Source organism: Boleophthalmus pectinirostris, unplaced genomic scaffold, assembly GCF_026225935.1.
Source record: "Boleophthalmus pectinirostris isolate CB_2022bp ecotype Guang Dong unplaced genomic scaffold, ASM2622593v1 HiC_scaffold_11, whole genome shotgun sequence".
Lineage (NCBI taxonomy): Eukaryota > Metazoa > Chordata > Actinopteri > Gobiiformes > Gobiidae > Boleophthalmus > Boleophthalmus pectinirostris.
This window is the reverse complement of record NW_026570994.1, coordinates 14,355,753-14,370,740: the sequence shown is the minus strand read 5'-3', so window position 1 is coordinate 14,370,740 and position 14,988 is coordinate 14,355,753. Positions and strand designations below refer to the sequence as shown.

General features: G+C 38.3%; 1 protein-coding gene across 2 annotated transcripts in view; it reads left to right on the top strand.

The window, feature by feature from the left end:
• The window catches only part of LOC110153283 (gamma-aminobutyric acid receptor subunit beta-3-like), a 174,596-nt gene extending 165,668 nt beyond the window's left edge, over nucleotides 1-8,928 (top strand). Inside the window, exons 9-11 of one of the 2 annotated variants that reach the window (XM_055163606.1) lie at nucleotides 3,026-3,270; nucleotides 4,890-4,958; nucleotides 8,557-8,928. In XM_055163606.1, the coding sequence (XP_055019581.1) occupies nucleotides 3,026-3,270; nucleotides 4,890-4,958; nucleotides 8,557-8,928 (686 nt within the window). The remainder of the gene's footprint in view (nucleotides 1-3,025; nucleotides 3,271-4,889; nucleotides 4,959-8,556) is intronic. The other variant, XM_055163613.1, reaches the window with a different exon arrangement.
• The last annotated feature ends 6,060 nt before the right edge of the window (nucleotides 8,929-14,988 follow it).

The window sequence follows — 14,988 nt, the reverse complement described above, 5'->3', positions numbered from 1 at the left end:
GAAATGCCCATAAAGAACAAACAGCTCCCCCTCTCCTCTGATTTAAAAATAACACCGTTTCTATCACGACCAACCAGACCAACCAGTAGAGGGGCCATGGTTTGACTCGAGGGTTAGTGACAAGATACTAGCATCTGTTGTGAAGACGGTTTTCAGCTAATTAGGGAGAAAGTTACATATATAAGCTTTAAATGTGCTGTATTTCGACTCTTCTGGGCTTTAAGATGTGTTATATGAACCAAAACACAACTCCAGATCTGTTTGTGATGAGTAAACATTATAACATAGATCACAAAATAGCAGAATCATGAGCTCTTTAAAATGCAATAAGCTCCAAGGGAAAAAGTAGCTGAGAAAATGAGGTCTTTGCACCCGACATGAAAACAATTGTTATTTTTGAACAACAGCTTTGTAATGCGCGTCCGTGTGGCTAGCTGTAATTGTGGTTTTAATTAAAGGGATAGAGCGCAGCGCGTTTTGTGATGATCTGCAGACTAAATATTGTGATGAAACGCTGTGCAAAAGTTAATGTCCATAAAAGAAATAGAATATGCTTGCAAATATAGGAACTGTGGCGGCAAGAGTAGCTAAAAATGTACTTGTAAGAGGGATGTTAACTCAAAATAATAGTAAGTGGAAGTGCAAGTCCCAGAAATGACTTTCTTTTTTCTTTTTCTGTAAATCCTCTGACACTGTTTTCTACCTGCTGTTTACGCATGTTCTGTCTGTCTTTTTGTTAAATTTGAGTAACTTAAAGAGTAACAGTCTGATTTGTAGTTTGAGTTTAATATAACTGGAAGGATAAATGTGACGGATGCCGTCCTCGTTGTTTTTTTTCCTTGCCTCACCCCACCTCAGATCCACCCACCCCGGATCCGCCCCGCTGATCTGCCTCACCTGGTCCTACTAATCAGCGGGGGTATAAAAGCCGGAGCCAACCTGAGAAGTGTGACGAGTGGGTCCTCTGTTGCAGCGATCTTTAGTTGTTTATTTTTGTGTTATCTCTATCTACGTTTTTGTAATAAATATCCTTCTTTTTTTCACCTCACCACGCTTCCCGTTTTGTTCCACACCCGGTTCATTTTAACATCTTTTTCAGTTACCGTGCCACCCCCTAGGCTCCCGTGGCACGTAACAATAAAACATAAAATAATGCACAAAGCGTAGACAAAAATTAGGAAAAATTGAAGCTTTTGTCTCTTATAGACTTACTCACAGTGGGAGAATATACACAACTTTTACTCAAGTAAGAGTACTGTTACTTCAATAAAAATATTACACGAGTAGGAGTAAGAGTATGCTGCTAGAAAAGTACTCTGCAAAGTACAGTTTAATACAATACAGTAATACAATTTTAAAAGTTACTCAAGTAAATACAGTGGGAGAAATATTCAATTTTGTTACTTAAGTCAAAGTACAGACATCAGACCAAAAATACTTAAGTAAAAGTATCACATGTAAAAAAAAAAAAAACGTAAAAACTTAAAAGTATTAAAGTACCTGTTTAAAAGTGTACTTAAAGAGTACAAAGTAAAAGTATTTTGCACAGATTTTGTTAAATAGAAACGATGAAATTGATAGTTTTTTCCCTGGCTGTTTTGTGTTTGTGTATTTTTGTTTGCTCAAACTACAACTGTGTTAAAAATAAACTTTCAGCCTTTTCAGCAGGTCTCAAACTGTACAAATTACCTTTATCTTTCTGCCCTGTTCAAAAATGTCGTGGAGTAGAAAGTACAGACACCTGCCCTCAAATGTAGTGAATTAAAAGTCGCCTTTTATCCACTGTAAAATGTACTTAAGTAAAGTACAGATACCTACATTTTTCATATAAGTACAGCACTTTATTACTTTTACTTTGCCTTCCAGCACTGAGTAAGTATAACAGAATATACCAACGTCTGTATATGAATATAGGACCAGCAGTGTGGGGAATCTGTTGTGAGTTGTCATGCTGAGGTTATGGTTAAGGCTAATTGGCATGTCAAGTTTTAGCTATAGGGATTTCCTTGCTCCCCAAAACACGCAAAATAATTGAGTCCATACATGACCTTGGTCACTTTGGAGACTCGCTGTTGACATTTTGATAAGACAGAAGCTAATTAGCCCTTTAAAGGTTAGCTGTTATTGTCCATGGTGCATTTTATTAGTACTACCAAAACAATACTTTGCTATGACCTACTCAACTGTAACCATTTCTTACTTGTATGTACTGCATTTGCTGCATAATCAAGATAGCTGTATACTTGATGACAATAGAGTTGAAAACAAATGTGCAATAAATGTACCACAAAATATTTAAAGGGCCCTTATTCCGCTATTTTTTTGTTAAATTTATCAATGTTATGTTGTTTCCTCATCAAAAACAGACCTGGAGTTGTGTTTTGTTTCAGTCACGCATGTTTAAATGCATATTTAGGCTCTTAGAAGTTCTTCTCTCAAACAGAAAACACTCAGAAAATAACAAAATTTGTATTAATAAAACAATTTTCATATTACTAGTTAATATGTGACATTTTTAGGACATTTTAACATTCAAAAGATGTAATATTTTGTTTTTAAATTGTTAATCACTATGTCAGCGGTCTCAATTTTGTATTTCTCCAATATTTTGCAATTTTTTTTAGCTGAACGATGCATTATTTAACTTCTGTTGGTGGGTCCACAACCTGCTTGTTATTGCTATTGTCTTGAAAGTTCCACATTATAGCATTAAACTTGGAGACAAGCAGAAGACGCTACCAGGCGAAGTTACAAGTTGCACCCGTAACTGTATAAATGCAAGAAATACAGTAAAAGTCTAATGCTATAATCTGGGACATTCAAGGTAAAGCAATAATATCGGCATGGAAACAAGCTGAAAAGTTACACAGTGCACCTTTAAATGATAATTAAAATAAATTAAAATCCATGAAAATATCAGGGAACTTTGGTTAAATTTTGCCAAAGTAGAAGTAGTTTTTCCCAACATTATCTTGCATTATTAACAACTTTTATTAACTTCTTTTTTTTCTATTTTGTTTCACAGGTATTACAACTGTGCTCACCATGACAACCATCAACACCCACCTGCGCGAGACCCTGCCCAAGATCCCGTACGTGAAGGCCATAGACATGTACCTGATGGGCTGCTTCGTCATGGTGTTCCTGGCCCTGCTGGAGTACGCCTTCGTCAACTACATCTTCTTCGGTCGGGGGCCACAGATGCAGAAGAAGCTGGCGGAGAGGGCGGAGAAAGCCAACAACGAGAGGGCCAAGTATGACGCCGCAAGGGTAAGTACAGGGTTACTGCGTGGAGTTAGTTAAAAGTACTTTTCTAATAGTAAACATAGCATACCTGTGTCAGATTTGTAGTACTTGTAAATTGCAATACCAGAAATCTTGAATAGAGCGCAGTAGTAGTTCCGGCAGCAAAATGAAAGGTGCATTGCGTAGCTTTTCTGGTGGAGGGTCCGCTACCTGCTCGTCTCCATGGAGATGATATTGATTTGTCTAGAATGTTCCATGGAATTGCATTAAACATGTCCGTATAGGTGTTTCTGTTGCTCAAAAATACTTCTGTGAATAGTGGCGCCTCTCCACAGATCTGAGCTGTAATATAGTGTAGCGCTGTAACTTTCTTGTCTCCCATTGTTTTAATCTATACTTTGGAACATTCTAGACCAAGCAATAACATCTCCATGGAGACAAGCAGGTAGTGGACCCTTCAACAGAAAACTTGCACAGTGCACCTTTTAATATATTTTTTCTCCTTAGACATTTTTAAAATATATTAAGAGGTTAAAAGTTTAATGGAGGCTAATTAGTAATGGGGCAGTAACTTTTTATATTTAAATTGGGTCACTGAGCCTTAATTCTTTTTCAATGCTTTAATTAAACTTAAATTTTCTAAATTACCACGTATCACCCTAACCGATTAGCCTCTGTTGTATACTCTAAATATGAAATGTTTTCTTGTACGTCTATGGGAAAAAATAATGCAAGTGCTATTTTTAAGGTCTATGAGAGTTACTTTATGTACCTCATAAATACTATTGACAATAACAATATGACCACTTTCAGGTTTTCAGTTAGAAGCTAGATTAGGATAAATGGATATCTATACCTTTTACTGCTCTGCATAATCAAACTATATAAATGAAAAAAAATAAATTCACTAGAAAATATATTTAGACATCCACAACCCTGTTTTTATTATGAACCCATAGTGGAGCAGTGTAATCTCATTATGTGAAGGCCATCATCGCACTAAAGTGTTAAAATAAAGCTTTATGCAGTAATTAGTCAGCACAAACCAAACATCATCCCTGGCTTAAAGCTGCATTGTTTAACTTTTCTGGGGGGTCCATCAAACGTTTTCTCAGTGGAGATGTTACTGCTTTGTCTGGAATGTTTCACAGTATGACATTAAATCTTTATGGAGACCAAACCAGACCAAGTTAGAGGTCAGATCAATGTAAGGTAGAGCTGTTTAACGTCAATGACATCTTAATCTTAAAACACTTTATGGACCCTCCATCAGAAAAGTTGCACAATGTACCAATGCACCAAAAACTAATACGCCAACAAGTAAAAATATACTTTAAATATATCGATCTGTCTCTAGTTAAAAGTAGTCCAGGACTGAATGGAATAATATAACCTGTTGGTGGTCATAATGTTATGGTTGATGAGTATTGTTACACATTGTTGTTATGTGCTTTCTTAGCTCTACAAATTAATCCATAATTGACCAAACTATTTTTCCTCACATCACCACGGTAACGATTATAGCCATGACGACAGCAGGAGCTATAGATTGCATTTGATTATGGAAAACCAGAGCTGTTCTTAGCACCTTTCTGTCTTTGCTGTTGTTTGCCAAATACAACTGAACATTCTCATCCCTTCAGGAGGCAGGTAGTAGGACCGCTTCCCTTAAACGCTCCAATCAGATTAAAGGTCTTCGCCACTCGCGATCGGTGAGAAATCCAACGAAATTCCACTCTCTTCTCCTCCTCCGTCGCCGTCATTGCCATCCAAAACAAAACCAAAACAAACATGGATAATTTTCGTTCTTTTTGGCACGTCTCTCCTCCCATCCACTATCTATCTAAGGAACGCCAGATAGATAAACATCCCATAAGACATCGCCATGACTACCGCCGAGATTTCATTTTCGACATTGTGCGGATCAGCTTATACTGTATTTCTGATCTTCATTACAAAGTGTTACGCACGGAGCTATCTCTCCCTTTTCTTTTCTTTTTTTTTTTTTCTATTTCAAATCTCATTCTCGATGCATGTACTGTACTCTATATTTTTTCAATTGCTCCTCATTGAAACCATCACGACGGAAACCGCATTTCCCATGGAGCCTTGCATGTTGTTGGGCCAATTAGCGTAGCATCATGTGGGTAGCTGCTGCAGTATGACTTTCCCCCCATTGCATTAGCGGTGTTCTTTGTTTTTCCAAAGCCTCATGTGCAGTATTGTGGTGTAAAACCTCGGATCTCTCTTCTGTTGTCACTCTAGTTGACTAAAGAAATTCTTGGTCAACTAACAAACATGTCCTGAAGATCGAAAAGGGGGCGTGGCAAAAGCTCTCAAAACTTACTTAAACTGCACTCACAAGCCGACACCTGCACAGGAGTTCATGCAAAAACAACTATTTATACACAGAAAGTACTAGGAAAAACTGTACTTGCGATGTAGACAGATTAAACTTGTGAATCATGAGTTTAATCTGTCTTTTTTACATATTCAGCTCTGGAAAAAAATAAGATCAGTTTCTCTGATTTTACTACTTATAGGTATGTGTTTGAGTAAAATGTTTGAATTTACTGGCAACATTTCTCCCAAATTCCAAATAAAAATGTTGTTATTTCGAGTATTTATTTGCAGAAAATGACAAATGGTCAAAATAACAAAAAAGATGCAATGTTTTCACACTTCAAATAATGCGAAGAAAAGATCATATTCATTTTAAAACAACACAATACTAATGTTTTAACTTAGGAAGAGTTCAGAAATCAATATTTGGTGGAATTACCCTGATTTGTAATCCACCGCTCTTTCGCATCGTTCTTGGGTGACTTTATTCCACTCCTGGTGCAAGAATTCAAGTAGCTCGGCTTTATTTGATGACTTGTGACCATCCATCTTCCTCTTGATCACATTCCAGAGTTATTCAATGGGGTTCAGGTCTGGAGATTAGGTTGGCCATGACAGGGTCTTGATCTGGTGGTCCTTCATCCACACCTTGATTGACTTATCTGTGTGGCATGGAGCATTGTTCTGCTGGGAAAAAAAAACAATCCTCGGAGTTGGGGAACATTGTCAGCAGAAGGAAGAAAGTTCTCTTATTTTTTTCCAGAGCTGTAAATACTAAAAAACAATACAAAATCTTTAGACCCATCATCATAACAGAACTTTATGCCTCTGACTTTAAAATAGACAGCATCATTAAAAATATTCATCTGCAACAAATAAATAAGCCATAGAGGGTACTTTATCTATGCTCCACAGCTCAAATCTGAAACTCCTTACATAAAAATGGCAAAAATCTCCTCACTGAAAAGAAAAAGTACCTCAAAGTATATTGTTCCAGCTTTCGCATATTGAATGATAAGTCAACATTGTAATTTTTGTGATAGGCATAGTTCTTCTGAGCGATTAGTCGACTAAAAGGGGGAGCTTGGCAAAAGATTACACCTGCACAGGAATTCATTCAAAAAGAACACAGACTGTGTGAAATGGGCATAGCTCCTCACAATGCACCTTTAAACAAAACCAAAAAAGACTCAGAACTAGTTGATAAATTATGTATTGAATCACCCCAGTTTATGTATGACTTTTTCTTAAATATTCATGTCAGTGCAGTTGTTATTCCATTTTTCTGCTGCAATACAGAAAATACAGAAGCAACAGTCCGTCTCACTGGTCCTATGAATAAAAAACACAAATATTATACAGTCCTGCTGCAGCTCCTGAGACCAGCACAACCCAGAGACAGAGGGTTTTTAAAAGTGCATTATGTAACTTTTCTTATGCGGCATGGAGATATTGTCTTGCCTCTCTAACACTCAATTTCCTGTAATTTTCGACATATAATTCAACTTCTCTTCACAAATTTCTTCTTGATTGGTGTAAAACTATAATTTATATTTACAACAAGTGTTATCCCACCAAATCGTCAACATTTAAACTTATCTTAAAGTTGTTTTTATTATCAAAATACACTGAAAAACACATTCCTATTATGGTTAGGGTCGCCTATCCACAGGTCTGACCCGTAATTTGGCATCGCCTCCTCATCTCCATGGAAACAGATCTCATTTAATGCCACACTGTTTAATACTGGTTCTATTTACCCACCGTAAGAAAAGGTGCATAGTGCTCCAGACCTAATCGTGGTTTTAAGTTTCCTTTTGTCTGAGACCTGTTGAGGACAGTTTTTTTTCATTCTGGAACCCATAGATTTACAGGTTCAGATCATTGGTTTCAGAATGGAGAAATATGAGGGGCGTTACCATAGCAAATAACAATTTAAAACAAAAAATATCACCTATAACAATAAGCGAAAACCCTGAAGTACAAGCTTATATACAGGCCTATATACAGGATCACATCATGGGTTTCAAAGTGATAATTATAAACAAAATATGATGTCTTTTGAATTGTAAAGAGTCCTCAAAATGTCACCTAACAGGAAGCTAAAACCCCATAATACAGACTTTTTATCCATAGACTGGCCCATAAGTGGTCAGTGACAGATGGGTGTGGGCCTGCAGTCTTGTTCTGACCTTTTAGCAGCTCCATCTGAAGTCACTTTAAGGTGCCTCAGAGCGCTCGCCATCCATCTCGACGACATGTGCAAAGATAAACCACTAAAAGCCCTGGTCTGGACCCGCCCCAGACGTCACCGCAGCGACCCCAGTACCCCCAAGTCTGCCCCAAGTCTGCACCGAGGCATCTGTCACTCTCGGACAAACGGGTGGTTAGTCCAGACTAGACTTTAGTGCGGTTTTGCCTGTTTCCATGGCGCTAGCATGACGCGTCACCATCTCACTGCACGGGAGTGTTCCTCACGTGTGTTGATACTTTGCAGTGACATCGCACTGGGGGTGTTCTACATCTATGTCTGTTGGTGGAATGTTCAGGAGATACCAAACACAGGCAAAAAGTAGAAACAGTTGGTTGAAAATTGGTTGAAAATTCAATAGCACATTTTAAGGAGCCAGTGGTCAATACGAGTGTTCATGGTCCTGTTTAGGAGTTTGATTTTCAATAAAAAGGTGAGAGTGACTAACTAGCCTGTGACTATAATTTTATTTGTAAAAGTTTTATTTGTTTAACAGCACAAATCATCTCACTTATTGAAGTTTCAACTGAGTTAGCTCTTTCTGGTCAGATTGTGTTAAAATAAAACTCAGATTAAGTCTAACCTGAGGGCTTTAGACAGAGTAGTACTTTCTGTTAGCGTCACACCCCCAGGGAATGATGATCACATCAGCTGCAAAGTATCAGTACTGTATCTGTGTGTTGTCATGGTGATAATGGGTTTGTGGTTGTCTCCAGGCGGACCCTGCGCACGGCCACACTAACATCCTGCTCACCACCCTGGAGATCCACAACGAGGTGGCCGGGGGCGAGATCACCACCAGCGTGGCGGACATCAGGAACTCCCAGTCCATGGTGCAGCTGGACAGCTCCGCCTCTCAGCACATCCAGTACCGTAAACAGGGCGGAGGCATCGGGCCGCGCTCCGCAAGCCGCCACTCTCTGGACCGCAGCGCCCAGAAACGCAGCCGACTGCGCAGACGCTCGTCTCAGCTCAAAATCAAAATCCCCGACCTAACAGACGTGAACGCCATCGACCGCTGGTCACGCGTCATCTTCCCCTCCGTGTTCTCCTTCTTCAACCTGGTCTACTGGCTCTATTACGTCTGAGTGACTCTGTCCTGATCCTTTGCTTTTCTACGAGATGAAGAGACTGCATCTACAGCACAAACACTGAGGCTGCATCCGGACCAAGTTCTCCACTCGTTTTTATATCGAGTCGTCAAACCCCTCCTCTTTTGGTTTCTGACATATGTACTGTGATCAGGACTTGTGGCCATCGTCTCCCCGCCTCCCTCTGTGTAAATAGATATGAAGCCAGCAATGAGTAATATCGCTGTATGAGCAAAAAAGAGGATTGAGTTTTTCTAATCAGAGAGATTAGTCTTTATATTCTACAGGTGGTCAGAGAAGTGCAAGCAGTTAAACCCATCAAACTAGTTTGAGTGGAACCCTATGCATAAGTATTGCATGCAATGATCAACCGTCTGTAGAGCCGACTCCTCCTGCCTTTGTTTAAGACACACTCTCTGTGCACATGTGACAGATCTAGGACTAATCATTTCCTTTTTGGACGACACAAACTTAATATGCAGAAAATCTGGTCACAAATTCAATAGTTACTATGGTGACTCAGGTGTTTACGTTTACAGCTTGGGGCACAAAGATTTACATTTTTGAAAGCACAAAAGTTGAGCAAACTGCCATTTTTCACTTTCCAGAGTTTCAGAATCAAAGTAAGTGAGATTTATTAGACCTCTGCTAAAACACATTTACAATTTCCCAACAACTGCCAAGGGCCTTTTGGGCGACAGTTTCTCAACCGAAAATATTGGAATATTTTTGTACTCTCGTCTTCAGGTATTCATTTCTTCCCTGAAATGTCTCTCTTTTGTTGATTTGTTTTGGCTGGAGAAGCTGACGCTGGGTGAACTTGAGGAATGAAACTGTACATAAGTACATAAGTGTGTATATACGTACATGTATATATCTAAATATATGATGAGTGTATGACCCAAAACGATGTTGAGCATTTGTGATTGTCAGACTGGCAAAAACTGTCAGGAGATTTAGTGCAAAAAAGAACAAATAAGGTGAAATGGACTATTGTAGTGATGGATTTTTGGAAAGCACCCAATAGACGCTGAAAGGTCATTGTGTATTTGCGAGCACCTGATTCTGGCTGGTGTTGCAAATGTATCTCATGTTAAAGGCTCGTTTATGCTCCACATTCTAGACACATACAGATACGCATAGAGACTTCTGTCCGTCCTCTGCGTAGTTCTGTCCGTTTCCTCAGAGCATGTGAAATCTGAGCAACAGAGCTATACCTGAGCTGGCCACTGGGGGCAGTAGTGAACACAGCTCGACAGTGGAGGCTAAACTTTTTACAAAATAACAAGAACCAGCTGCAAAACAAGTAAATACTATTCTCTTTTCCTACAGATGCGATCTAAACACTTCTGTGGGTGCCTCCATGTTTGTTTATTTGTTGCTCTATTTTGTCTGTTTTGGTCAATTGTCAAACTGACTTCTATCGCCCTCTGGTGATTGTTAAGAGAACACAGTCTTGACATCAGAAATATTTGGAAGCATAACCGCAGTGACGGTAACTAAGCTTGGAATGCACAGATGTGTTAATGTACGAAAGTGGAGCTTAAATGGGCCTTAAAGTGCATTGTGTAACTTTGCTGTCGGGAGGGCCTGTCGAGGGCCTGTCCATGGAGATGTTACTGCTTTGTCTAGAATGTTTCACAGTATGACATTAAACATTTCTATTTTCATGGAGACCAAACCAGACCAAGTTACAGGTCAGATCTGTGGAGAGGCGACCCGCACACAGTCAGAATGCCTTTTTTGTGGTATTTTTGAGTTATAAATGTAAAGTAGAGCTGTTTAATGTCATACTGTGGAGCATTCCAGGCAGAGCAAAGACTATCCATAGAAACAAGCAGGTGACAGACCCCCAACCAAAAAGTTACGCAGTACACCTTTAACTTACCACCAATAAAGCACATAAAGCATTGAATGTACCCACCCATTGTTCAGGGAGAGAGGATAACGAGCCATGGTCATCATCATCTTCTTCTCCATCTTCTGTATTGGAATGTAACTCACCCGTTGCTAGTGGCGACGACGATGGGGGCGTGGACGAGGGGGGAAGCTATGTTGTTTTCGAGGAAGTGTGCATGTGCATGTGTGTGAGAGAGGGGGTGCACTGGTTCCACCGAAAAACCTGGGATTTTTTCTGTTTCTGTGCTGCTCGTGCTACAATGGACAAACGTCAACTTATAGTAGTAACTCTATGGTCCAAAACTAGCTCTTTTTTTTGACTGTCCCATCCTACCACTTCTCGCAGTCAAACACATCTGACAATTTAAGCATCTCTTCCGCCGTCATGGAAACTGCATGCATAACAATGAAGTAAGATAAGGGGTAAGCGAGTGGCGTTGTTTTCGGAAAGGTGACATTTCAACTTAAAGTTTCATTTGAAAAGACAATTTGCTGAATGTACTGTACTTGGAATGTTGATTTGCTTCCAAAACTCTGCTCCACGTAGGGCTGTGTAACTTTATGTCCTGTTTATAAAGATGGGCCAACTGACAGATGATACTGATACATAGAGACATGCACATCCAGTAAAAGTTGCAACTGTGCACTTTTATTGGATAACATCTGCACTGCAGTTCTTTAAAGCTCCCAAATTTTTATTTCAATAACATCAAAATGTGATGTTTCTAGTCAAAGTCCTTCTTCAAACATGAAAGGTTAAGTTTCACACCTGTTATATATGTATTTAGGCCCAGGTCTAGTCACCTGACCCATGTGATCAGTCCCAGTATCAAAAAAAGTTTATCATAATTGCTGAATGAAATCTTCAGTATCTTCAATTTATTGGTTTGCCACAGCTAAAAGTACTACAAAAGCAATTTAGTACTACAATACAAATAAAAAACATGGAAGATATTTGCATCAGCACTGCAGATATGGAAGTATCATTGTAGGCACACATACTGAAGTGAAGATGTCAAAATTTTGAGTCACAAAAACGACAAATTCACATTATAAAATGCAAACTGTCAAGTAATTTTCTTTATTCAACACATTTATAACAACTAGGGATGGGCATGATTAGTCGATTAATCGATAATTGATTATTAAGAATTTCATCGATTACAGTTAATTTTAATCGACAAACCGAATGTAGGTTGCTGTGTGTAGCGTGACCAAACAGGGGTCCGTACATGTAGCTCTTTGCACTCAGAAGGAGCGAGCAAACACAAACGGTCGGTCAGTCTGCAACGTACCGAAGCACAAATGTGTATTTAACGATGACTTGCACAAGAAAATCCACAGCACAAATGTGTATTTAACGATGACTTATACAAGAAAATCCACAGCACAAAATGTGTATTTAACGATGACTTGCACAAGAAAATCCACAGCACAAAAGTGTATTTAACGATGACTTGCACAAGAAAATCCACAGCACAAATGTGTATTTAACGAGGACTTGCACAAGAAAATCCACAAGCACAAATGTGTATTTAACGAAGGACTTGCACAAGAAAATCCACGCTTTCCGTTGCGTTCGGGACAAGTGTGAGGCCATGTGCACAGTGTACAAAGCAGCACATATGTTTCGGTGTCCAGTGGGAAAAAGCTTTACCAGGTGAGAGTCGAGCAATGTCAATGATGAGTCCCCACCTCCCTCCCCCCGTACGGTGTCCTGGTTTTGACAAACGCAAATCTGGTCACACTAACCTGTATTCCACTGAGTCATGTCTTTTAATCCAACAGAAATTGACCGCATCAGTCACACAAGAGCTGTAGTTTTATCTTCGCTTAGTTTATGCAAATTAGCGATGCGGTTTTAAGTTTCGTTTCTGTAAGAGTTGCGCAAAACTGAATTAAACACATTATAATGTCAAACGGATTGATGTGGCTCTAGAGTTGTGACGGTTTATATGTCGTAAAGTTGAATTTATTTATGCAGATTAGTAGTGCAGATAGTAATAATAATGATGATAATTTTAATATAAAAACGTTAATGATTAATCGATAATCAATCGTTAATTCTTCCGACGATTGATTAAGAAAATTTCATCGAATGCCCATCCCTAATAACAGCCATAACAAGCTGCACCAAAGTACTTTACAACAAGAAACATCACATAATAAAACAATAAAACAAATAATATATTAAATAATACATGAAAAAGTAGCTGAATACACAAAGATAAAATGTGTTCTATAATTTTTTGTCAAAACTTTCTAAATTACATTATAACATCAACCAATATACTGTAGATTTTGTAAATTTTTATTATAACCAAATTCTTGTTCATTGATAAATTACAAAGTGACTTCCTCTATAGAAAATATTAGGGCTTGTCACCGATAATAACTATTTGCATTTTGATCATTTTATTAAAGAGAGAGATGTTATTAAAGCTGACCTAATAATCAAAATAGACTTTTCAGAGCGTTTAATTGTGTTATATTTGTTTCTCCTCACTTTTCACCCAAAGTTGTATTTGGAGTGAGTCTTGCATTTTTCAGTAATCTTGAATTACTTCATTTTTAAGATGCCATTATGCTCTGTATAGAGCTATATGAGTTGGATTCGGCAATGTTGCTTTGTTTTTAGTACTTTTTTTTGGTATCTGCTAATATTTTTTTTTATCTGCTACATCTACTTTTGTTTATCTGCTACATACTTGCGTAATCCAGGTGCCCACAACTTCATGGCTCTTACTGTGACATCAGGTCCCATTGGGAACTGCAGTTTTCTAATGCGGAAATCAGATGACTTTTTTCCTTTTATTAATTCATTTTAGATGAATATTGCGATTTAAAATGTCCAAATGATAACACAAAGGTCCGCGGGTGTCGTAGATAGATGGTATACATAAGGACAATAGGTCTTCTTTAAATCAAAATGTCAAAACAGAACAACAGAAGCCTTCAGTCACCAAATTTTAATGTGTATTTGATAAAAAATTATATGAAAATGCTTAGAAATGTTATTGTGGTTGTCCTTTGGTCCAAGTTTATACACAGGCCATGGGGTTCAGTTTATGTGTATGGCTATGTGCAGCTATTGAATGGGACTTGAAATAACAGTGATATCATAATTACGATCTTAAGCACAACGATGTTTCACTTTCTCATGCATTTTCTGACCGTGAACCAGCTGGTGTGAAGACGTTCGAGGCTGCCTGTATGTTTACCCGTCCAATGTAATGTAAATAAGAAATAGACATATTTAAAATTACGCAGCCGGCAACTTCTTTCACAGCTCACTGGTTCACACACAAAAAGGGGTGGCGTTGTGTTGAGATTCGAAGAGGCACAAATGATGATAATAACTGTAATTTTAACATCGTGCAGTTGGAAAAGTAACATGGAATTCTCTAGATACTTGTTTATCATGCATGCAACTACCGTTCTTAACTTTCGGGGACATTTTTGAGAAGAAAAAAATAATAATAATGATATAATACTATTTGCAAACTTATTTACTATGGGAGCTGAAACTTGGTCATTTTAGAAACGACGTTATACCATGTGAGCCTACGTTAAAGCTGTTATAAAAAGTATAAAAAAAATAATGTTGATGACAGGTGTTGTATGGCCTTGGTTATGGAATGTGAAATGTTCTGTGCTGCCACAAACTGTATTTAGGCTTAGATTTCTACTGTATATCGCTGTATGTTCCTCTTCTTTTTCAATAGACTACCATGCTACCATCCAATAAATGATATTAACATTGTACCTGTTGTGTTCTAACTGCTACTGCAAGCATGACACAGCGACAAAAGACCTGCTATTGTCGTAAATCCAAGGTTAGGCTTACTTTTAAGTACACAAATAATGCGTTCTTGTCTCTAAGTGTCTTTTAAACACACTTTTGGTCAACCTGGGATAGGTATTTCACGTTTTCTAACTTAAAGTATATTTTCCAAATGCAGATATGAATTTATATGTCTATTCTTCTATTTCCAAAGAGGTATTTAGGTGTTGGAGATCCCTCTGCTGTCCGCAACAGGAATTAACATAAACAATTAACATAAATAAACAAATGTAGACTTTATACCAGAGGTGGGACCAAGTTGTTGTTTTGAAAGTCTCAAGTAAGTCTCAAGTCCATGTCAATTCCCAAGTCAA